The following is a 25016-nucleotide window of genomic DNA, read 5'->3' on the forward strand; positions in this document are numbered from 1 at the left end:
AAGCCCCCAAGCCGGCAAAGTGAAAGTGACCGCGTACGTTTAAAAAAAAACAGAGTCGGGGTGAATGGCCGATGAGTGAAATTGATCTACTATCTATAGCTGGTTGCGGGGACAAACGCCGATCATGCTGTGAAGGAAAGGAGTGGCAACTCTCACCATATTCATCTTCGTTGTTCTTAGGAAGAGATCAACTGGTTGACACAATACTGCCTTCTATATGCTCGGGGTGTTACGCAGAAGGCGTAGAGAACGTTCAAGCCGACTCGTGACGTCGGCTAACTGTACGTCAAGGCAGAGCCTGAAGACAGACTAAACCGTCCGGGCTACAGAGCGTGAGTGGATGACGTGTGATGTCAATACAGTAACCAGCATTAAACAAGCATTGTCCGCACGCGCTTAATGTTAAAAAAAAAAAAAATGAAAAACAAGAGAAGCCCGGCGGAGCGTGGGCGCGAGCGCTTGGGGGCGGGGAAAAATGAAAAATAAGACAAGCCCGGCGGAGCGTGGGCGCGAGCGCTTGGGGGCGGGGGAGCGGACCCTTTGACGTGCTTCAAAGGAGCCAAAGATATAGAGAAGGGAGGGGGGAGTGGGAGCAGCTGTGCACGTGCATGTGATCGTGCACTCAAGGTTTAGGCCAGCCAAAACTGTGGGTAGCACTTTGAAAATCCCACATATAAAATGTCTCTTCGAGCCTTTGGCTCAGCGAGACCTAAAAATGCAGATGTGTGAGCCCGCCCAATGCAGAAGCCGGTACTTACTGCTGCTATTAGTTTCAACAGTGCTGTCCTCTGTTGAGATGACATGTGACCGGGTCTTTCCGATGGGGAGCAGGGGGGCATCCCTCCCGTGTCCGAGCCCACAGCAGACGTCTGCTGCCTCGTACTAGGTCCTCTGGGGGCTACATGCCTTCTTGTTTCACCGGTCTACCTCTTCTCATTGCCTCCGGCTCATTCCTATGGGGTGCAAGCGGCCGTCTCTGCGGCCCGACCCCGCTTTGCAATTGTATGGTGCCTGCAGCACAGCCCCACGAGGGGCCCGCTCCACCCCCGCCGGAGCTCCGCTTCTTCAGTCTGCCTCCCGCGTGTTCTTTTCTGACCCAGCTCCCTCGCAGCATCGGTCCTTATGTGGGTACGGAGCTCCGACCGTCACGCAGGGGACCCGCACCAGTGAGGCCACACAAGGCCTCGACTTCGCCCCCTCCAGCAGGCCCGGCATAGCCCTCGCCTGTCTCTGTCGTTGGGTAGTGGCGGATCTGAGGGTGGACCACACCTCTGATCGCTCCCTTGGGGAGAGCCGGGGGTGTCCGCCCGTCCAACAGCATCGCCCCCTCCAGCATCCGCCTCCACAAGGTTGCAGGGAACTCCGATTCACGCCATGAGGGACCCTGTGCCTCACCTCACCATCGGGCGAGTGCGCTGCTCACCCACCTGCAACTTTGGCGGTATCAATCAGTGTAGTAGACCACCGGGAGGACACGTCTATTTGCCTTCTGAGGGCCAAGGGAGACCCCCAACAGTGGCATCTGGCTCCGTTTCACAGGCTGCTTCCCGGCTGCTCCTACTCCTTGAGCTTGGCCCAGCTTGGTGCGCCATGGGGATCCTTCAGCACTAAAAATTGTATTCAGGAAATGTTTGAGGGAAGTGTCGGGGGCTTTAAGCACCCTGATATAATATTTTATTAAGTCCCCCTGTAGTGTCAGATCCGGTCTGTTTAGTCCTATTTCCAGCCTTAGCCTGGTGTTCCTGGCTTGTCTAGGCGCCTGCAGCACGGTTTTGTAAGCTTTTGACTGGGCTGCAGTGATGGATTTCTCTAGTGCGCCCGAAAAGGCCAGGTGGCCATAGTTAATTGCTGGAATAAATTTTGTCCTCAGTACTGTCAGCATGGGCTCTGCAGATGGGCTTGCTAGGCGATGACTTAGGCGTCACAGTGAGAGGATTATTTTGTTGATTTTCGGAATTTGCTCCTTTGTGTTTGGCTGCTGTGGTCCTCTCTGTTAGCCATACCCCCAGGTAATTATAGGATGTTGTGGTCCTGATTCGGTGTTCACCCAATATCCAGGATGCTTGCTTTTTGTGGAGATATTTGCCAAAGATCACTTTCTTTGTCTTATTCTTGTTTACTTGCAGGCTGTTTTTTTTGTTATATATTGCTTGGCCCTTGAATTTCTTTGGAGCCCCACCCTGGTGTGCTCCATGACCACTGTGTCGTCTGCGTACTGGAGGGTTACAAGGGTAATCTTATCCAATCTTGGAGGTACTAGGCTGGCATCTTTCAGAGCTCGCCCCAGATCTGCCGTAAACAGGTTGAATAATAGTGGCGCCAAAACACAACCCTGCTTTAGCCCGCTGTTTGTTTCTACTCTTGAGGTTACGGTTGTAGAACTTAGTTTGACCTGGACCCATGTCCCCTCGTAGAGGGCTTTTATCGCTTTTAAAAGGGTCGCGGGGATACCCCAGGATTCGAGTTTTGCCCATAGCCTTCCTCGATTGCCCCTGTTTGGCTGTTTTATAGACTATACTACAGCATTTAACAGAGTTAGATTGTTTCTCTTTACTGCTTGCTTGGAGAGGTAGGACAGAGCCAAGATGTTATTGTAGGAAGGTGGATATCTGTCTATGGTTACCCCCAATTTTTTTGCCTAGTGTCTAGCTGGTTTTTCGACTTAGTAGGCCTGAGATCCTGCCATTCAGGGTCTCAGCCTGTCTGCTCTCTCTTTAAAATGGACTCCATGTACCCTAGGTGTATAACCCATTGGAACTAGATCACCTTGTGAGCCCCTGTACCAGTGTACACTAGGCACCCAGGGCATTGGTGTATCTAAGGCCTACCAGGGGCTGAAGCATGTATTGTGCCACCCCTGGACTGGCCTAACAAATTTGACACAACTGGCTGATCACTCAGCTGGGGTAACTTGGTGTAACCACCTCTTACTTAGGTGTAGTATACCTATACCTAACCTTAAATGGGACACATGTTAACCTATAAGTCACTCCTATGGCAGGCCTTGACAATCCTGAAGGCAGAGTGCTTGGTTCCATGTGAGATGGTGCTCTGGCATGAGCTGAGCCTGTCTGCAGTAGTCGGAACAACTTCCTTCTACCGTTTCCAGATATAGTCATACCATATACTCTTAAGTGCATTATGAACCTCGCGGTTAAATGCTATCTTTGGTTTGGCTTTATCAAAACATGTCGAGTAAGGTGTCATACGAATTGGAATACTAACCCCTCGCCAATTCTGGCGACGGGGTTAGCATTCCACCCTTCTAGAGGGACACAACATGTACAGTACCTGAAACCCGGGTAAAATCAGACATAGCCTCAGCTCCACAAAATGGATGCTGCCACCACAGACACAAGTCTGCCCTCCTGCTGCTGGGAGTCCTTCCAGCTTGGGAGACGTGGACAAAGGGTTTCCTGCCAGGGGAGGTGCGACCACCACCCCAGACAGGATTTTGTGTATTGGTCAGGTAGGGCTTGAATGGAATGAGACATGCCTGAGGCCCACAAGGAGCCTCGGTGCATATGCCAGTTCAAACCGGTCCTGGGGCACACCAGCCCCGGACCTGGGGCGAGCTGGACAAAGGATTGGGGGTGTAACCACCCCCCTTCCTGGTCCCACCCTTAGGGAGGGACCTAGCAGGTAGTCCGGCCCCTAGAATCCGCTTAAAGGTAGGAGCTGTGTCCTAAGACTTCAGACATCCTGGAATCAACTTAACCACAAGAAGAAGACGGGAACTTCGACGCTCTGCTGCACAGAGGACTGAAGGAAATCTCCCCTATGGTCAGGGAGTGACCATCTTGCTAACGCAAGCACCAACCAGCTATTGAACGTCTGCTTTGCCGCCGCCTCCTGCCCGAGCCCAGAGCCCGACAAGACCTGGACCTCCAGACCTCTCACCGCCCGATCCACAGTCCCTGAAAAGAAGGAACCCGTGGAGGCACCGAGACACGTGGAGCCAGCCATCTTGAAAGACCGACGACAAGCTGCAAGCGCAGCGACAGAGGCTCCCTCCGAGTTGTGCTTTGGGTCCTGAGAAGCCCAACCATCGAGCAGCATCTGCACCAAAGGTGAGCCCTCCAGCATCTCCACTATCTGCGTGGGGCCCCTCTGCACTTTGCATCTCGACGCGCCTGCCCGGTCCCTGGCCCGTTGGCTAGTGGCCATTTTGGCGATGAAACTTGAAATCAACGACGCTGGTCTGGTTGCTCCAGACTGGCCCTAGCTGCTCTCCAAAAGAGCAGCCCCTCTGACCTTGCTGGTCAGAACAATCAGCTTTCTTGAACTTCCACGACTCCTGCCTTTGCCAAGGCTTGTTTGCTTCTTTCGAGTCGCCGACACCGCCGACAGCGAGAGCCTGCGTAGGACGGCTCGTGACTCGACTCCTGGACGTCGTCGACCTTCAGGGACCACGTGGCTGCGGAGACAAGCTACACCTAACCACCTGTTTGCACCCGGCATCGCCTGGTACCCACCTGGTGCCACGCCGGTCACTGGCTAGATACTGTGAACACTGTCCCCTCTGCTTTCAGGTCTTCTACAACTCCGATCCACCCTTGGATCCAACGCAGCTCTTCTGGACCGACCGCCTGCAGCATCTTTGTCATCAGGCTCCATTGAATCGATAGAAGAAACCCGACGCACTTCGAGACCTATGCACCCGCTTCCTGTGGGTGAGGTAAAGCTGGCACTCCGGTGCCCAAGTGTAGAGAATCATCTCTAGTGTCTGTGTTTCGAATCTTAAGATCGTAGTCCACCCAGAAGACCCTTTCTGCAGTAACTTTTTAACTTTTACGCACCCATTGAAAACCTATGGGAGCACGCGTGTGACTTTCCTCACTGCACACGCGACCCGTGGACCTCCTGGTCACTAACTGAAGTTAGCTCCTTGTAGGCCCAGCGATTCTAGAGGCCCTAGGCCTTTTCCCTTTCCTGTTCGTGGTACTTATACCACTATTTTAGTATATGGTTTGAGTGGCCACCAGGGCCCATCCATATAAAGTGCAACTTCTGTATATTATAACGTTGTCTTGTTTAACGATTTGTGCTCCTGTGTTCATAAAGAGTCTAGGGGATACTTTGAGAAATAAATACATATATATTTTCAATATATATCTGTGTGGTGTCCTTTCATTGGTATAAAGGGGGATTGCATCTGGTAAAACAGCCTGCTTAACACGCTTCACGAGTTTAGCCTCAAAGACTGCTTAGCCTACGCTACCACTAGGGCAGCTAGTCCGAAAAGGTTGACTTACAACCACACCATAAGGGTTGCTTGGCATGGTACAAGGTGGTCACTTTAACTAGTGAACATCATATACCAGGCCAACTTCTCACAGTTATCTATTGTGGAGCAATTGCCCTGCAGCCAGTCTGATAGGATGGGAGGATACCGTTGTTGTCCACCCAGTCCTCTAGGTCTCTTAGTAGTAGACGGGCATAGGCCTTTGCTTCGATGTCAAGCAGGGCTATTAACCTGTTGTTGGCGGGGTTCGTGTGGTCTCCTTTTTAGGTCTCGTCTGAGCCAGCGCATGCGCTGCTCTGGCGAGACATTTAGAAGTGGGCTTTCAAAAGTCCGACAACAGCTTTTGGGGTGGCATAGAGCGTTAGGTTACATGCACAATGACGAGCAGAGGCACCATCTGGCTTTCCTCTCTCGTCATGGTGCGCGCACATCGCTCGCGATCGCTTTCACTTATGCCGCGCGCACCACTCGCAGGCTCACCTCCTGCTCCCCCTCTCAGTTAACAGTCCCTCCTCCGCCACAGAGCGCGTCTCGCGGCCGCGCGTCTTGTTGATTTTTGGGCTCCTATTTCCAAACTGAGTGCTGGGCAAAGCACAAACTACGACAACCCTCTCACACCAAATTACTGTCCTTTGCGAGTTTTGTGGACATGAGAATAAACATGCAATGGCTTCCTGTGACCTGCAAATGCCAAGATTTCTCCCCATGTGTGCATGTAATATGAAATAGAAACAGAGTCGGCAGTTACTACCATAACGCCACATCCTCTCACAATGTTTAAACACTTTAGGCGAACATGTAAACACAACAAACCCTTTACACATGACCGCCACCAGTCTTATCCTACGGCTCGCTGCAGGACTCCACTGAAATTCACTTCAAGAGACGGCACTACAGTAACCCATCAGATAGTTCGCTGCAGAGGGTGTGGGGTAGCTACAGGATCCAACCACCGCTCATTTCAGCACCTGCTCCAAGCTTCTATTGTATACTCTGATCCCCTCTTTCCAGCCAGAACCACCGAGAGCAGCAGTTACCATCGCCTACCCTGGCCTAGAAAGGACGCCATTGCTTGGTCTGGGATATACTAACTCATCTCACGCGGGAGTGCTGCAAACTGGGAGACACCGCCCGATAGCCAGGAAAACTGCTCAGTTCAAGCGCAGGTGCGACTTCATTGCCTGTCAGCACTTCGGAATTATGAGCTGTGCACTTGGGTTGGCTGAGGTGCTGCCAATATGCCAATCTTGGGTCACCTGACACGTTAGCAGCACCGCCGACTCCCAAAGGATTTCCTAGAATATGTTCACTTGTGGAATTGGTTGTATACGACCCAGAAGTGTTGTAATCACGGACAAATGACATCCGTTAAAAGATCAACAATGGGACACGGAGCTTAGGCTGAAATCGCTGAGGATCAGTGTAAGTAGGAGACATACGGTTACCTTAGGTACAAAATACATTTCATGTCCTCTAAGTATTAACCACACGCAGAAGACGCTGAATATTTCAGGCAAAAAAGCCTTCGGTCCATGCAAGTTTTTCAGAGCTCCACGTCCTGTTCGGGCATGATAATATTCCCAGCAGAGAATCATAGCATACTAGTAGCATTGTTGGTGAGATAACAGAGAACACCAGAATGCATGATGCAAGGTGTAATGCATAATGACACACATGCTGGCCGAACAAAATGTCAATAATACACAAATAAATAAAAAAATACATGTGTTGCTATCTGCTGCCTGGCTATACTTGAGGGGCAGGGCAGGACGGGAGTCGCGATTGTTTGTGAAGTTGGGCCGTGCACTCTGCTTGTGTTTCTTCTTTTCCTGCCCGTCCCCTACATCTCTCCCTTCATCTTATTCCCCCATCCCTCTCCACCCGCTCTCGCACCGGTTTCTTCTCCCCCCCCCCCCCCCCCCTTCTCATTTTTTTCTGTTTTTTTTATTGCACGCTTCTCCTTGGCAGGGAAGAAGGAGGGGGGAGGGGCTGGGCTGTAAATCCACGCTCGCTGCGAGTCACTGGGCTTTAGACATTAAAGGGTACTGTGGTCAGAGGCAGGAAATGGATATTAAGGGGACAGAAGAGTTTGGAGTGACTTTCTAAAAATACAATGGCAGGCTGTGCAGTTCAGCAACCCATTGACGAGAACAGCTCGCTGAGGCTGGTTCGTGAGAGATAAAGGGCACGGCGCGGGGGTCCTTGAGGGCCCGCTTTAACCTATTATTTTAAAGGGTGCTGACCACAGCAAGCAGCACTGCTGGGATGAAAGCGCAGTTTATTATCTTTATTTGATCTAGAACTGGAGTTTATCATCAGTGCTGCTCACGATGCTGTGCACTGGGTCTAAAGTACCGGTATCCACACGTTTCTTCACGGATATGTGCGACACTTTTCAGATATTCTGCACGTAGTTTGTTTATTCATGTCACATGCCCGAAGTGTGTTAACCAATATAAATATTACTTTATTGCTACGGCCCAGTGCGTTTTCGTGCTCAAAGGCTGATAACAAACTTGTTTCTAAAGGCCAATAATACCCATCCATCATGTTCTGTAGGTCACCGGTAGGAGTAAAAATCACCGAGTGTGATTAAGAAAGAGGGAGCCGCAAAACTCACGACCACGCACCTCACGTAAACATGAGTTTTAACCCCCCACACGTGACCCGTGGAATGGGGCAGGTGACACAAGCTCCGGGCCAGCATTATAGAAGCAATCATCTGCACGGAAACGTCCGACAAAGGTACACAGCGTCGCACACACACAGGGGCTGTATGTACACTACTAGCCACTGAGAATGTGTCAGTTTGGTTTCTTAGTGCGGTTCTTTCGGTCTTGTTAGCTACTATTATCAAAGACATCAGCTGCATGTAAAGGGCATAGTATGACTGAAGTCGTCGTGACTGAACTGGCCTCTACTGTGGTGACTCTCGCTCTGTCACTCACACCAGTGCCAAAGCTAAACACTTACAAGGTCCCAAAGGCGAGACCTATTGGCTATGCCAATGCTGGTTTGTGTATAGGAAACAGGATTGAGCCTTTCCAAGATTGCGGTAATAATGCTGTGGCATATGAGTAGTTGTATAGTGGAGTGAGTACAGGCGCCAAGAATGACTGGGCGGACTTAAAAACTTGGGCAGGAATGCCGTTGGGCCCAGGGGCTCGTCACTTCTTGTTGCCCTGATGTACTTGGTGATCTCCTCCTCCGTGTAACAATTCGATTGACTTGGTGTTATGGCTTCTTCCTGCGTGTTCTTCAGGTGGGGTTTAGTGGTCTCTGCTGCTGCATGGGACCACTCTGTGATGAGGTGACCCACCTTGCATGGTTCACTCGTGTATAGACCCTTCACATACTGTTCCCATACGTTGCTAGCAACAGTGTTTTCTTTAGGCGTACTTCGGGCGCTCAGGATATTAATGTATCTACATAACTTGGAGTTATCCTGGTCTTCGATTAAGGAGAACACTTTAAGCCAGTTCTTTTTTTTATGCACTGTCTTTTCAGCTCCCATACTTTCTTCCTGTATGTGGTTCGCAGGGCCGAGATGGATCATACCTGTGACAAATGGACTCCTTTCTTTTTTGCCTTAATTGCATTCTTGAGAGCATGTTTACATTGTTTGAGGCACTTCTGGGCTCTTGTCTCCTAGGAAAGATGTTTTGAGTTGAAGCTCCTTTTTGGGTCTCGCCTGAGCCAGCGCTTTATCACTGCTCTGGTGAGAGCTTTAGTAAACGGGGGATTTGGAATTGCAAACTAGTGCTTTTAAGGCCTCCAGCTACAGTGAATGTGCGCCGGGCGCGCGCACCATTTGGCAGCCTGCCTGATCACTTTCGCGGCCGCTTTGATGTTCTCAGTGAGCCGCGCGGCCACTGAGAACATCAAAGCGGCCGCAAAAGTGCTCACCATTTGCCACCCCCTCCCTTATCCCACTTCCTGCTTGTTTAGTAAGGACTTGGACGAGGAGTAGACGCTTACAGGTTCTAGTTCTTTCTCTTTGCAGTTTATTTCACTACCTGGTTTGAAATGTGCTAAGGGCTGTGGGCTTAGCTTTTAATGCGCATGTTATCTCTAGACCTTTGTTTTAGCAGCAAAGGCTTCATCTGTGCTCCTAAATATCCCCCACAAGGCCCCGGCTCTGAGTTATGTCATTTATTTTTCCCTTGTGGTTCAATTTCCTGAAACGTAATGTAGGACAATAACGCGACGCTTAATGAACTGTGTTTTGAATCCGGTTTACTACCTGGATTCTCCCCTGAAGGTGAGCACTGAAAAGGTGATCTGTGTTTTGGCATGCTCTGGTTTCTACTTCTCTCCCTCTAGTATTCTAATGAAAGGCTGCTCTGAGTTTATAAACAGAGGATTCATTGTTTTCAGTAATTGTACACCTTCAGTTGTGGTGAGAAATCAGAGTCTAGAGTGCTGACCTACATTACAGAAGTCAGCTCTTTGTCTCTGCTGTGTTGCAGTTGCCAGCGTTTGCTGCAGGTTTGACACGAATTGGAGGAAAGCTTGTATGAGCACTTTTTATTTTTATGAAAAGGACATGCAACATCTCCAGACAACATTTAAAAAATGCGCTGAAGCGGATATGCTATGCCATGATTTGTCCTAGTGAAGGGACGTGCAAAACCGTCTAACATCTTTTCTCACTAAATTTTGCAAAATACTAGACAAATGATGTGAAATTCTACTTTAACGCCAAGTGGTTTGCCAGCATCTCGTCACTTTTTTTTTTTTTAACCTCGAACACTCGCCTCACTGAGAACTAAAAAAAAAAACTCACTAGATACCGGAAGGATACTGGTTCGAGCAAAAAATGTCTCTTGTTAAGACATTTTGTGTATGAACCAGTCTGCACTGGCAAGGCTCTTTTTTTTACTCGAGTAGCGCAATTGGGTTAAAGTTGCACCAAATCGCATAATAGGCAATTTCGAGAATTGTTTCTAATGGGAAAATTCGGGAGTTTTGCAAATTTCGCTAGTGTACCTAAAATGTTGCCCCGTTAGTTACAAAATAGCTAATTCCGATAACTGCAACACGATAATAAAAGCGAAACAAGCATTGGCATAGCCAATAGGTCTCGCCTTTGGAACCTTATAAGTATTTAGTTATGCAGCACAATATCATTGGTACAACAGCATCAACTGTTGCATGGCTAAACACTTATAAGGTCCCAAAGGCGAGACCTATTGGCTATGCCAATGCTTGTTTGTTTGGTGAGCATTACCCAGGTCCTTCTTTAAATCCGCTATTAGCGTTTCCCAATGGCTTATGATGTTCATTGTCAGCTGTGTCTGATATACCTCCTCCCTTGCAGCTACATACACCAGCAGTCTGTTACTAAGATTGGCGGTCCATTTTAGTCTTTTTAGGGCTGTATATCGTTTTTCGCCCAAGGTTACACTGATTGTTTTCTGGGTTTCAGCCAGTTCCAGGGCCAGATTAAAGGTGGCACAGAGTGGCCTGTGATCGCTTTCCTCTCTGTTGTCCACTACAAAATCACTCAAATTATGAGCCTGCCTTTCATTGATTAAAATATAATCTATGGTGGATGTATTCCTAAAGGTCGACTTGGGGGTCCATGAGGGGTGGCTGTTTTTTTATTTTTTATTCCATGAGTGGATATTAGCTTAAAGTTTTTGAGAAAAGAAATCAACGGCCCAACTTTTTCCCGGTGCTGGGTGTGACTGGGACATGGTCCAGACCTCTTGAGTTAAAATCCCCTGCAATAATTACGTTATGGTGTTCAAATTTAATAAGTAAATCTTCCAAGACGCTGATAAAGGTTTCCATGGCGAGCTGCATTTGGCAATTTGTTGCATTAATATAACAGTTAATTTGCAGGAGGCGATGGGGCTGTTGCCTCCTGCCCAGCCCCTCGATTATTATTTCTTGGAGGTCGGGTGTTTCCAGTTTTATGACTGTGGTTTTAAGTTTGCAGGTGATGGTGTGGCTGAGGAAGATGGGTAAACCTCCAGATTGGTGTCCGAAGAGAGTCTTTTTGGTCGTGGGTATGTGATGTTCATAAAAGCCCCCAATTGGAGTTGTTGTTTTAGCCCAGGTCTCCTGAAAGCACAATATGTTCCCCTTTGCAAGGTAGTCTTGCGTGGCCTTGTCCATAAAAATCTTACTTAACCCTGCGATGTTCCATGAGATGAGGGTTAGTTTGTATTGTTGAGCGCGGGTTGATGTTAAGCTTCCTCTGCTGTTGTAGCTATAACGTTGGTTAGGGATAGTGTTGCCATGGGACCTCCATGGTGGCCTGCTCTTGCTGATGCGTCTGTACTCTGCACTGCGTGTCGCTGTATGAGATGCAAATTTTTACCGGGCTTCTTGATCATTCAGATATATCACTTCTTCCTGCGCTTTTGTTCATTGTACCTTTGAGGACTGATGTGGGCTCCTGCCTGTCATTTTTGGGAATAAGCATGTGTGGGTATTTCGGCATGCTAAGTGCAGTGACTTCTATACCCCAGTTTGCGAGGTGCAGTGATTTGCCAAGGACCGCCTTGTACTGGCTGTTGGGTGAAGCAGACTAAGGTGGAATCACCGTGGGTGTTGCTGTCTAACCTTCTGAACTTTACCCACTCTATCTTCAGAGGTTATCTGTGCCAAGGTGTCTGTGGCCGAATAAACGTAAGATGTTGGACCTATTCAGAATGTCGTAGGAGCCTTTGGCTGTGTACCTAGGGGTGAGCAACACCTCGTGGATTATTGGTTGGTTGTTGAGCTTGGACGTGAGCAGTGTTAATCTGTCCTCTCCAAAGGAAGAGCCTATGATGATTCTGATTTAGTGAGTTGTTATAGGAGGCTCTTACTTGGTATCTGCCTGTTGCCCCATTTGGCAGTCCAGCCCTCTTTTCCTCTTCATGCAGCTCACCCTGGTTGGTTTTAGTGTGCTGCGTTGCACTGAGCAAAAGCTCCTGACCCGCGGAGGCGGCTGCCCTGACTTGTGTGCTGGCAGCCTCGTGTGTTTTGGACTGTCCGACTGCCTCTTCCTGGTTCTTTTCTGTTATTTTCCCTGCTGTTTGTGGATCCTCCTTGTATGTGCTACGTGGGCTTCGAGCTTCGTTTACCTCTATGTATTCTGCCCTTGTCGCCTGGGCCATGTTTAGCGGTTTCAAGTTGAAGATTGAGAAAAGCTATTTTGGATTGTTTGTTCGCTGAGCTGCTAGAGTTCAGCATTTCTGGTAATAGTGATCTTCTTTTGATATTTGATTTCTTCAGTTATTTTTTTAGTTTTTTCTTAGTCCTCCTTGACAGAGGGGCTACCATCCATGCCACTATTCCTTCTGCCTTGTTCAGCAGGAGCTGCTTCTCCATGGGGGACACCGATTAATGTGACGATTGATGGTGTCTCTGGGTCCCTATTCCCTTGGACTTCTGCGATATTTGTGTTCCTAGGTCCTGCCAGCAGTAGCTTAATTGCACGTCTATTTGCAGGAGAGTGGTTTCCGGAGTTAGCTGCTACCACATTCTTCCCAGCTTGTGACTTGGGGGTTATATGATTTAATAGGGACATATCCCCCTGTCCAGTGCCAGCATATCCTTTAGTACTTCTGGTAGCTCCGACTACTTTTCTATGATGTCTGCACAGGAGCTTGTGCGAGCAGAGGCTGCTTTATGCATCTTGATAGTGGCCTCTAATTTTGCCCACCTATCATCTTGGCGTGCCAGGTGCTGAGCAATTGATTGCAATAAGACTATTTGAACTTCCATTTTCAGACAGATCAAGGCCTTGGCAATTGTATCCTGTATTTCTCTTATTGTCATCAGATTTAAGGCTTCGTGAGGTGCTTCTTGCATGGGCTCTTGCGGGGCTTCTTGACCCATCGGGTTCCAACCCTCTGCATGGGGCTTTCTCACGTCTGAGTGCTTTCTGAAGTATTTTCGAGTTCAGTAGGGTTTTTTCAATAGTCATTTCTAATTTTTGTAGGAAGTAGGAGATTAAGTTGTCTAATCCTGTAAAGTTGGTCTGGCCATCTTTCCCTGGTGTCACGGTTAAGGAAGGTCTTGTAATGGAGTAAAGTTGGCCACTAGCGCCTCCTTATCCTCATTGTCCTCGTTGGGCCACTAGTGGATTTCTGCTGCAATTCGTTGGGTGCTTTTAGCCTTACCCGCGGACTGGAGCTGCCTGTGGCTTGAAAGAAGTGTGTAATGAGCACTAGATGGGGCGCACTAAGATTAGTTTGCTCCTGGAATTGTGTGAAGGCTACGCTCTGTGTAAGCCTTTTTTGCGCCGGCCCCACCGGATCTTCTTACGCCAGATCTCGACCCATGCTGTTTCTCTGCTTCTTTTTGAGCATCATGATCGTCCGCTGAAGACTGAGGGGGGTTCTATTTTGGTACCTTCCTTCCTCCTGATTGGCTTGTGCCTTTGCCTTAGGCCAATGCTTGTGCCTTTGCCTTAAGCTGATGCTTGGGGTCCTCTTGAGTCCTCTTAGGTCCACTTGGTGCCTCTTGATGCTTGTGGGAGGATGAGGAGCGCGAGGGCGGAAGCAGGGAGGTAGGTAAGAGGTGACGCCCAAGCTGAAGCCCCAGGGTTGCTGCAAGCGACACCTAGACCTGGCTGGGCCGTTTCCGCAGTGCCCAGATCACACTCGGCAACAGCTACTACGCCGCTGCTCTCAGGCCTCGTTAGGACCCCCCTTCTGTTGGAACCTGCCTCCTGCGGCACCGGTGCTGTGGGACCCGGGCCCTGCAGGAGCGGTGCAACAGGGACGCCCGAGGCCCCCAACGCTGTTGCTGCTCTCTGCTCCACTAGGCAGGCGGGCGGGCCAAAGGAGAGAAGGAGCTCCGCAGGTTCTGCCCGCTCTGTTGGCTCAGATAGCCTCCACACTCCACTGCTCTGCCGGGAAACCACAAACAGTGTCTGCCTCCTGGTTATAAGGTGAAGAGGCCGCCGTGACACAGGCGGAGATGGAAGAGGAGGCGATGGCAGAGGCGGTAATGGAGAGGGCAGAAGGATTGAGGGGGTGAGAGGGGTGGGGTGGGAGGGCGGGTAGACTTACCCCCCCCCCCCTATGCAGTCCTGTTGCCCTCCACCACCTCCTACTGCAACCCACTAAGCCCCCCATAAGGCTGACACTGGGGGAAAACAAGCAGGGCACACTAGTGAGCCGCAAGCCGCACCCAACCTAGTTTGACCGCCTCCGCGGACTCTCCGGGCTCACACTCTGCGGCCACACCTAATGGCGACCGCGCTCGCAGCGCTCTCCTCGGCTTACTTTACTGCCGGTTCTAAAGCGGGCAAGTGGGCTCGCGGGAGGTCGGGAAAGGCCGGAGGGGAGGGATGCTGGGTAATATCGGAGCTTCACGAACGCCGCTGCTCACCTTTTGTTGGAGTGCAGCGTCCGCCAAATCTGCTGAATCTGCTACTGGATCCGCTGCTCAGCAGTCCGCGGTCGCCTCCGCTGCTTACTGCTCTCGTGGTGATCTCTCAGTGGAGTTTGACACTGCCTGTGGACTGGAAGCTGCAATCATGGATGCCAGTGGCTTCCCACAAATATCGGCCCACTGTCCAGCAAGACAGCCATTGGAGCTGTGTTGCCAAAAAATAGGCCTCAATTGATAAGGCGACTAAGCCCCCACGATCTGTTGGGAGCTGTAGTTTAGCAAGAGCTACCCAATGACGCTTGGAACCCCAGATTTGGTTAGACAGGATAGCATCTAGCTCTTGGAAACAGAAATGTGGAGGGACAGCTGGGGGATTTGAGAAATAATAGGAGACATTGGCAGGATGACCATCTTTGCCACTGCTTTTTTCCCGATGGGGGCCAGGGGAAGAGTCTGCCCAAACTGGGCCTGGGCTTTAATCCCTGCTAGAGCTTTACGGTTATTTTGCTCATAGATGTTAGTGGGAGTATGATATAAATATATTCCCAAATTTCGAGTCGCTTGTGCCTGCCAAAGTATGCGGGTGTCGCCCAGATGTAGCTCGAAGGGCGATTGCTTAGGACGAAACTGGAACGCTGATGATCTGCTCAGTTAACTTGCAGCCCGCCACTGAGGCGTAGTCCGCCAGGGTGTTCCGAAGGGGTGTAAGATTTATTGTGATCTGAAAATATAAAAGCAGATCATCTGCATATAGGGTCTTATCCGCCAGTTGGATTCCCCACGGAGACGTATGGCAAGGGGTTCCATTGTGAATTGCCAGACAGCCTTTAAAGTGGCCTCTTTTTGACCTTAGTGCAGTCTCAGAAATTGCAAAATAATTAGTTTACTGGAATTAAGAACATTGCCAGGTTTCCTGCAGGCAAACATTTGGGTCATTTAGCTGTATGGGGAATTCTCATTTAGTGTAGTCTGGAGAAATTGAAGAAATGATTTTGCTAAAATAGTTTTACAAAAGAACCTATTTATTTGATCAAAGTTCAGTGCTGCAGACAGTCGAGGCCAAGAATGTGGCTCTTCTGATTCTAACTTGCATTTTGTGAAACATTAACAAGCCTGGCATGGTCAGATGAACTTAAATCAAAAATTAGTCTTTAGGAGGTTCAAAGTCGGAACCATCAAAAACCAAAGGATACTGCAACTGAGGAGCAAAATGATTGGTTTGAGTTTAGATTCAGGGTGGGTATGTCTAACTTAAGGAAGGTCTTGAAATGATACCTTGTGATACCTTCTATGCTGAAGGGAAAGGGCTGGTAGGGTTGTAGTGCATATGATAAAACACTGTTCCTGTGAACGTTGACTACTCTAGACGACTAAAGACAGGGCAGTTTGCCTATATTATAGTTTGTGTGGTAGTTCAGTGCTTCTACAGATAGAATTTGCATTTGACCTTGTGGTCACAGGTTAAAATCTCATTGGGTCGATTCAGCCTTTTATTTTCTGAGGTAAATAACCAATGTGAACTATTGAGTTGCATAACAAACATATTTTATTCAGCACTAGGAAGTCCCATGGGACTGTTATTTATTTATTTATTTTTAACATTTTTTTATTATTTGCATATCAACCTCACAATACAATTGCTCAACGCCCTCCACCGGAGAGTTTTACATTTAACCATGCCATCAATTGTACAAAAGAACAGTCACCCATCCTGCGTGGAGCCCCCCCTCCCCCTCCCTCCCACAACCCATGTCAGTGTGCCCCCCTGTGCCAGCCCTCTTCCTGATGCGCCCCTCCCATTGCCATGACTCGTGTGTGAGTGCTCAAACCTTCCCTAGGCAACTTGGGCTGCCCCCCATGTCTAACTGTGCCTCATACGTCCAGTGCTCCCCACGGTTCCCCTCCTACTCCCCGCTCACCGTTTCCTCCTGTCGGTCAGATGTGCTCCCTTCTCCCTCTGCGTCAGACATCAGCCCCTGAAGTTCCACCACCAGCGCCTTCCCATGGGACTGTTATGTTATATTATTGCTACTATCAATGATGCTATTGCTATTACCCATAGGTGAATGGCTACAAGACCAGGGAGAAAACCTTGCATCCATATCCAGTCACTGAATCTAGCAGTTTGTCACCTGAGATCTTAGAATTTGGGTAGTGGCAGCTCCCTAATGAGTGTATTGACATTATTTACAAAGCACAACTGACAATGAGAGCATATTAAGCAGCAAAGTGGAAATGATTTACAAACTACAGATAATGTACATTTTGCTATTTTTCAGTCCACAATTTTTTATTTTTTATTTACCTGAGAGGTCTACATGAAATATCACAATTACATGCATATAAATGAAATAACATGCTAATTTACAATTGGATAAACATACTAAAATGCACCAACCCACCCAAAATGTACAACAATCATAGAAAATATACAGGGTTCTAAAAACTTTCATTTACTAAACATTTCGCAGCAACATGTTATACAAAATGGGATATAAAGTATCTTTCGTACCATCAGTTCAAGGATTTAAAATGTATTTATAAAAATTGATTTATATAACACAAAGTAGCAATAAAACAATTCAAATAGCTGATACATAACAAGTAAGGAATGCCCACTTACGAAATACTATCAACCTCTACAATGTACAAACTAGTACACCTTAATACAACTTAAAATTTCTGCTGACATAATAGCAGAGCAGTTTTTTCAAAAAAGAAGAGAGGGACCCCTATGACAAAGGAGAGGGGCACCAAATAAGACCTTAGTCAAGAAAATAAAGCCTCCTTGTCACCAAAACACCTTTCACATTGAGGGGATGAGGATGGACAGCATGAGCATAATCAAAACAGATAAGAGAATAAATAAATCAAAGCAATTTATTTAACAATTCATAAAAGAAAGTACATATTCAACAGTGCACATTGTCATGTAGCTATTTATGAAGCAGAAACAATGTCAATACATCAATGCACAAATGATCATAAAATGTAGCTTAAAAACTGTCACTATTTTTTTAATTAAAAAAAACATACACAATAATATACACCATGAAACATAGGATTGGGAACACAATAAAAAAGGAAAAAGTAATCCTATTAACATAAGGAAATCACCAAATCAAAGATTTATCATTTGCGACCCTAAGAGATATCACTATTGAATGTATGTCACAAAAACCCGTAATCATAGATTTTAGGTGGTTTCCTCTTTCAAGAGCATCGACGCGTTTCGGTGGGCAATGGTTCACAGCCAACACCTTCTTCAGGAAATGTACAATAAAGTCCCAATATCAGTTATCCTACAACGAAATGATCTGAAAATAACATATAACATCATTTTAATCACTTTCCAAATTTATTTTTTCTCTCTCTCTGGCACATCAAAACTGTCCATAGCCAACATCCCACACCTAGGAATCAAACACGCAAACATACCACTCTAGGCTTAAATGTTTTTCAACCAATATGATATGTTAGTGGAAACCCACTTAACAGAAATATACACTATCGTTCAGGTATATCTCTTAAGCCTCTAATATGGCTATTAAATACAGGTCCTAGTGAAAGAATCTTACTACATATATTACCTGTGCTCTACTATAATATCTGCACTCCCGCTTTTATTTGACAAAAAACGGAAATTCCCTCATTCTGCCAAGGGACCAAATATTGTCCTCTAAGCATTCTTTCTTGCATGCATCGTCACAGTAAAGAACTCACATTTATTCTTTGGAGGACTGTGTCCATATGGATCCTGCCAAAAGTCCTGTTTATTTGTTTCTTATGTGTATTCAAGAAACTTCTTCAACATGGTTTAATGCCTATTTAGGTAGAAAATGACAAGCCAGATCTCATAACTCTAAACTTAAATAAGAATTGTAACTCGTTTATAATAGCTGAAAATTAGATGCTATTCCATATACCTTGGTTTCATCGACTCCGGGTCTGGATGGACCTCAGGACACTATTTCCTCTATCTGGATACAATCTTTATTCGATTTTCATACAGAGAAATTAAAGAGACCTATAAACAAAGTGAGTAATTATACTCTTTATATCTCAGTTTGTGCATTTACTTAAAGATCTTACAGAAGACAGTATATACTTTCGGTTCCTCCTGGGTACCAATATTGCAAACACTCAAGAATGCAGTGATGGATTTAGAGCTTAATCCAAGATTTGTTTAAAAGAAACGGGTTTCACTAGGAGTATCAAAAACACCCCACATGTAATCACAATCCAATATTGATCTTGCATGATTATATAGCCACTAATGATCACTATCCACTCAACAGCCCTGTCCTCCACAATGGAACAAAATCCGTCTCACAATAAGAGCTATTGGTCCCTTATCTCGCAGTAAGAATTATCGGTTCCTGCCCCAACCCTGTAGTTGACAGTACGAATAAACCGTCCTGTAGTTGGTAAGAACCCCTAATTGCTGGATCGATATAATACATCTTAGAGACACACCTATATGATAATTAGTAATGTGTCTCCTTAGGCCTATTACAAAACATCAGGACATCGCCATTTTATAGTTACAATCCCATGTTTTTATCCATTGAAAAAAGGTAGGCCAAGATATCCGTTTTAAAGGTAACACTAATCTATCCCTGCTCAGTGACCGGATGCAACCATCGTGCAAAAGGTCATAACCCCTCCCAATAGTGCCTGACAGTCTTCCAAATGAATCAATGAAAAGAAATGAGCACTGGGTGTATAGTTCGACGAATTACCTTAAAAACTTTTTCAATAACGAATTCCCGTGCCTTCGTCAAGTGTGAGCATAAAGATGTCCCAGACCTTGGATAGGTGCCAGATTACGCACTGTGGGAAAATTTTAAAAAATATATTTAGATCTGGCCCATAGCACATCTATTGTAGAGACCTACCTCAGTTTGGCTTCTTGCGGTACACACGGTAAGGTCTCTTCTGTCGAATTAGCTTGATTTACGGAGGATTTAAATACAGAATCCTTGCGCGCGTCGGCAATAGGAAGTAAACCCACCCCTTCCGGGGTAGTACCGACTGAATGTAGACTGTGTCCCGACCTACGCAAATAGGTGCGCCATATTGGAAGAGTACGGTAAATATAGAACATCTAATACAGTACAGAATCTAAGTATACATATTGGCAGTAATAACCATCACAGTTACTATTAAAGGCCATTTGAGACCATTTGAAGAAGATAGCCAATGTATTTTATCGAGAAAATTCTTTTAAAAAAAAACTTTTAAAAAAAGACTTACGTGTGTACTAGTGTTCCTAAATACTATAACTGGGTGTTCTTTATTCATAGAATATTGTATAGTCCGGGGGAAACTATACAGCAAACCCATCCCTCCTGCGTGCAAAGAGCAAAGTCCGTGCAAGAACACCTTCGAGAAACAGCCGCCATTATTAACAGGCGAAAGACCCGAGGAATGGGGCAGGCATTGAAATAAACAAATAAAGAGACCTAGCATCAGAATGCACAACGATTTCTGAAACAGCCGCCATTCTTAACAGGCGGAAGACCCGAGAAATGCGGCAGTCCTTAAAAAAATAGAGGGACAAAGTATCGGAATGCAAAGCGATTTCTGAAACACAGAAAAACACTCTCAAGGAGTCAGAGGAGGCGATAGTGTAACTATCAGCCTATCCCTTAAATCATTACTGTAAAAGCTCAAAGCTATATATGAACCTAAGGAAACCCATATAAATGACAGAGGGCGCTCCCATAGCCAAAATCATACTCTGGACCCCTACTGGAGTTTTCCTTCAGAGGTAGGGAAAAAGAACCACACCCTAAAAGGATGGTAATAGGACCATTTCGTCAGGAAAAAGGAACATTAAGGCCGATAAGCACTTGAAAATTGCTAATATTCCTCATCTAGCCACTAATAAATTTTCCCATTCTTCTCTCTAATTCAACCCCTTATGTACAGTGTTTAGATGGGAAATATACCATTGTTCACGTGCTTTGCGCTTGTTGGTAATATTGCCACCTCTCCTATCTACTCTTTTCCAGAATGAACCTCATGAAGTCATTTTCTCCATGTCCAGATTCGAGAAAATGTGGAGGAAGAGGTGCAGTCAGTTTCTTAGTTTTAATTGCTGATCTGTGCTCTTGTAACCTGACTCTTAGTTCTCTCCCCGTTTCCCCCACATAGCCTAAAAATAATAGCAGAGCAGGGCAAATAAATAGAACATGGTTGATACCTTGGGAACCATTTTTACGTTACAGACCGCTGATGATCCACACCATTTAGCCTGGAAGGGAAGTAAAGGGAGCATGCCCTGTCTCAGCAGTACAACAAACAAATGATGGACGGAATGCTGACAATGCAGACATTCTCCCCCAGTCAAGAGATCTGGGTTAAATCCATCGTTCTTTTGCCCACTACGCCACCCCAGTTCAGACATGGCCATATGCAAATCAGTCGTGACCCTGTGCCTCATGGGAACAGTCCAGCCCGAACTGCCAAGCCATGTCTTCCCTGGACCGGAATCAAGCATCCTAGGACCGGTTTCTGGCTATCAGCCGTCATCAGCCAGGATAGCTTGACTCCAGTGGCGTAGTGAGCACGGGTCCCACGTTTGGGAATACCCATCCCACTTAGGGCGAAAAGCGTTACAACAAACAAATGATGGACGGAATGCTGACAATGCAGACATTCTCCCCCAGTCAAGAGATCTGGGTTAAATCCATCGTTCTTTTGCCCACTACGTCTCAGCAGTATGCAGAAACTGCACACATTTCATGAGGCACATTCCACAAAATATAAGCCTGTACTTTGTTTAGCAAACCGGAATCAATAGCCGGATGGTGACCCCTCTTTAAAATACAGGACTCCCTGTCCATACGAAAACTTAAGGACCAGATGGCCTGTTTGAGTAACGTTTAGTTGCTGCAGTCCACAATATCATCAAATATCTTTCGACCTTATAAAAGACAAGCTTGGCTTACTCATTGAAACGTGTCCAATTGTAGAATAATGTTTACAAAGATTTTCATGCAAGGTCATCACACCAGGAGCATTTCTAACACTAACTTCTGGTTAAAATATTGTTTTTATGTTCCATCGGGCTCCGCAGTAGAGGAAGAATGTTTGTTTTGCACTCTGTTATTCTTTTTTTTGATAATCAAACATACATACATACAGCAGACCAATAAAACTGGCATCAAAATGACATATCATGGGCTCAATATCAGGCAGTAACGAAATCCTCCCTCCCATGGCCTCCCGCCTCCCTCTCCCGCGCTCCCCCCCCCCCCCCTAGAATACGCCCCCTAACCATTTCCCCCATACTCTACGAAACTTTTTGGGGCATCCCCGAGCAACATATACTGTCCGTTCTTGTGCGGCACACCAGTCCACGCCCCTCCTCCATTTAGCACAATTGTGTGGATCGACCTGCTTCCAGGCGGCAGCAATATCTTTTAGCTACTACCAGAGCAGTAGTTAGGAAATATTTTTCGTTGCGGGATCTGTCCAAACCATCCGTTATCCCCAACAAAGCCATTTTGGGGTCATGGGGGACCTCCCACCCCAGGACCTCCGTTAGCTCAAGCTCAATCTCCCCCCAGTAGCTCCCCAAACGCGGGCAATTCCAAACCATGTGGAAGAAGTCTGCCGGGCCTGCCCACAGCGAGCGCATGAAGCCTCCGGGGAAAGACCAGCACGGTAGAGGCGCTCCGGGGTCAAATATGCGGCATGCAGATAATAAAACTGGATGAGCCTCAATCTAGCCAAAGTGGTAACCGTCCTGGGGGCCATAAGGGCGTCTCTCCAATCAGCTTCATCCAATGGACCCACCCAGGTCTCCCATCGCTGCTTCAGCCCTTCCCAGTCTACCGGGGTGTTGTTAACCAGGGAACGATAGATATGGGAAATTCCCCCCCTCCCAAGGCACCACAGCATCACCTGGGCCTCAGGCGGGCTGTGGTCAGGAATCCGCGAATCCAGAGGGATGTGGGTTTGGACCGCGTGGCGCAGCTGGAGATATTTATAGAATTGCGAAGGGTGCAATGAAAATCGGCCCTGAAGCTCCTGAAAGGAGCACATGCGGCCCCCCCGCCACAGGTCACCTAAGCGAGAGAGCCCCAGAAGGTCCCATGCTCGCAACCCCTCCAACCCCGCCACCTCCCGCAGCCAAGTCCCATGCCAAATTGGTGTGACCAGGGTCAGTGTTCTTGTCCATCGGGTATGCCGTAGAGCAGCACGCCATGCCAAGGAGGAGACCCGCATAACGTCCGGGAGCGATAGGGGGATCACCGCCCCGTAGAGCATGTTTTGAATGGAGGAGAACCCCACTCGCTGTACCTCAAGCCTATAAGCCGGATCGTCCCACCCGCCCGAGAACCAATCATGGACCACCAGAAGCAGAGTTGCAAGATAATACAAATAGAGGTTGGTCATACTCAGGCATCCATCGTATGAAGGAACCCGACAACGGTCCAGGGCCAGACGGGGCCTACCGCCACCCCAGAGAAACTTAGTCGCTACCTTGTCCATCTCCCGGAACCAGGAGCGGGGGAAGGAGCAGGGCGTGTTCTGTAGCATGTATAGGAACTTAGGGAGGATCATCATCTTGTAGAGTGCGATCCTCCCCAATGGATTAAACGGGAGCGACTGCCACTTCATCATGTCCGATCTGGTATTGTTTACCACAGGAGCCACATTGAGGGCCCAGCAGTGCTCCGGAAGAAGGGTGATCCAGATCCCTAAATATTTAAAGGAGAGTCTCCGGAGAGGAATATCCGACTGCCAATCGAAGCACTCCCTAGACGGGTGCAGCGGGACCAGGACAGATTTTTTGGGGTTTAGGCGGAGACCCGATGCCAGTCCGAAACGGCGAAGAATCAGGCAAACACGAGGACCCGAAGCAGCCGGGTCTGAGGGATGGAGAAGGACGTCGTCCGCGTATAGGGCAATCTGATCAGGGACCATACCCGGCCAGTCCCATCCGCGAAAAACTGGGTCCTATCGGACCAAAGCGGCCAGGGGCTCCATCGCAAGAGCGAAGAGAAGGGGTGAGGACCCGGACCATAGCACGAAACTGGATGCCAAAACCCATGTGCTCCAAGACCTCTCCGAGGTAAACCCACCCCACCGAATCAAAGGCCTTTTCAAAGTCAACCAGTAATAGGGCCAAATAAGGAGATAGGCGCTCCCGGTGGGCCAGGGCCAGATACAGGCGCCGCAAGCAGTGCCTAGTCCCTCGAGCCGGCATAAATCCACACTGGTCCGGGTGGACCAGTGAGACAAGATGCGGGCGAAGCCGTTGCGCCAGGATGGTAGCATATATCTTAAGCTCGGTGTTAATGAGAGATATAGGCCGATAATGCGAACAAGACTGCGACGGGGGTTGTGTTTTTGGAAGGACTACTATCGTAGCCGTGTCCGTCTCGGGTGGGAATGAGCCCTTCTCCATCACTTCAGCATAGAGATCCATAAGCCTCGGGGCATGGATTTCACGGTAGTGGGCATAGTAGTCCTGTGGGAAGCCATCCGGCCCTGGGGTCTTCCCGGAAGCCAAGTGACTAATTGCTTCATCGATTTCTTGGAGCGTGATGGGCAGATCCAGTGTCTCACTAGCCTCCCCTCTCAATTGCCCAATACGCACTCTGTTATTCTAGCAAGCATTTCTGTACATTTAGCTAAATCTTCAGTTACTTTTTCATCTCTCCTAGAGAGTTTAAAATGTTGCTCATCAGCAATGGCCCTTTCTATAATGTCTTTCTTGCATTTCTCGTGAGTCAGGGCCTTGGGGCACACCCAGTGGAGTGCTATAGATATATCTTAGCTAATACTATACTCAAGGACGCCATACTTATACATTTTCTTATTTGGAAAGATATCCAATAACTATTGCTGAGTAGAGTTAGTTGGTAATATAACTGTCATTGTTTGTATGCCCAATATCACTTTGCTCCAAAATTCAGCTATCCATGGATACACCCAGACCATGTGAAGAAATTATGCGCTGTGGTGCCACTACGTGGACAGGCTGATGACATACCCAGGTAAATGTATGCCAGTTTTTTAGCTGTAAGATTTTGTGCAGATAGTGCAAGTGGAGTTGCTTAAAGGTCGCATTTTGAGAGATATCCCTTAACTGAGGACAGGCCACCTTCCAGGCACTGTCAATTAGGGGTTCCAAACACTCTGGTGACCATCTATCTTGTGCTTGCTCTGTAGCCCCCTTTGTGCCTTTAACTAAGGCAGCATGCAATTCAGTAATCAATTTTCTGCATCTCAACATGCCAAGAATAGCAGTCATTATCTCTGTTACGGATGGCTCTTCTGGAAAGTGGTCCAGATTCCTCTAGTCTTGCATGTTGTGAAATTTGACCCACCCCTAGATTACAGGAGTCTCCCTTGACACTGAGCCCTAAAGAGTAAACACATTTTTTCGCACATGATAAACTGTAACCAGTCA

The 25016-nt window shown here is 47.5% G+C and overlaps 2 protein-coding genes across 5 annotated transcripts in view; one reads left to right on the forward strand and one right to left on the reverse strand.

Moving 5' to 3' along the window:
• Positions 1 to 25016, reverse strand: part of LOC146785159 (solute carrier family 53 member 1-like) — an 831379-nt gene that overhangs the window by 254824 nt on the left and 551539 nt on the right. Inside the window, exons 5-8 of one of the 4 annotated variants that reach the window (XR_014970551.1) lie at positions 19327 to 19417; positions 18511 to 18611; positions 18308 to 18408; positions 16856 to 17901 (exon numbers count right to left, since the gene is read on the reverse strand). The exons of 2 other annotated variants lie outside the window; for them this stretch is intronic. Coding sequence is in view for 1 of the 2 variants with exons in the window: in XM_085633964.1 (XP_085490090.1) it covers positions 17882 to 17901 (20 nt within the window). In the remaining variant the exon portion in view is untranslated. Of the gene's footprint in view, positions 1 to 16855; positions 17902 to 18307; positions 18409 to 18510; positions 18612 to 19326; positions 19418 to 25016 lie in introns of those variants that run through there. One more of the 4 variants, XM_085633964.1, reaches the window with a different exon arrangement.
• The window catches only part of PLPP5 (phospholipid phosphatase 5), a 247391-nt gene that overhangs the window by 169650 nt on the left and 52725 nt on the right, over positions 1 to 25016 (forward strand). The gene's annotated exons all lie outside the window — the stretch shown is intronic.

Source organism: Triturus cristatus, chromosome 11 (genome assembly GCF_964204655.1).
Source record: "Triturus cristatus chromosome 11, aTriCri1.1, whole genome shotgun sequence".
Classification (NCBI taxonomy): Eukaryota; Metazoa; Chordata; class Amphibia; order Caudata; family Salamandridae; genus Triturus; species Triturus cristatus.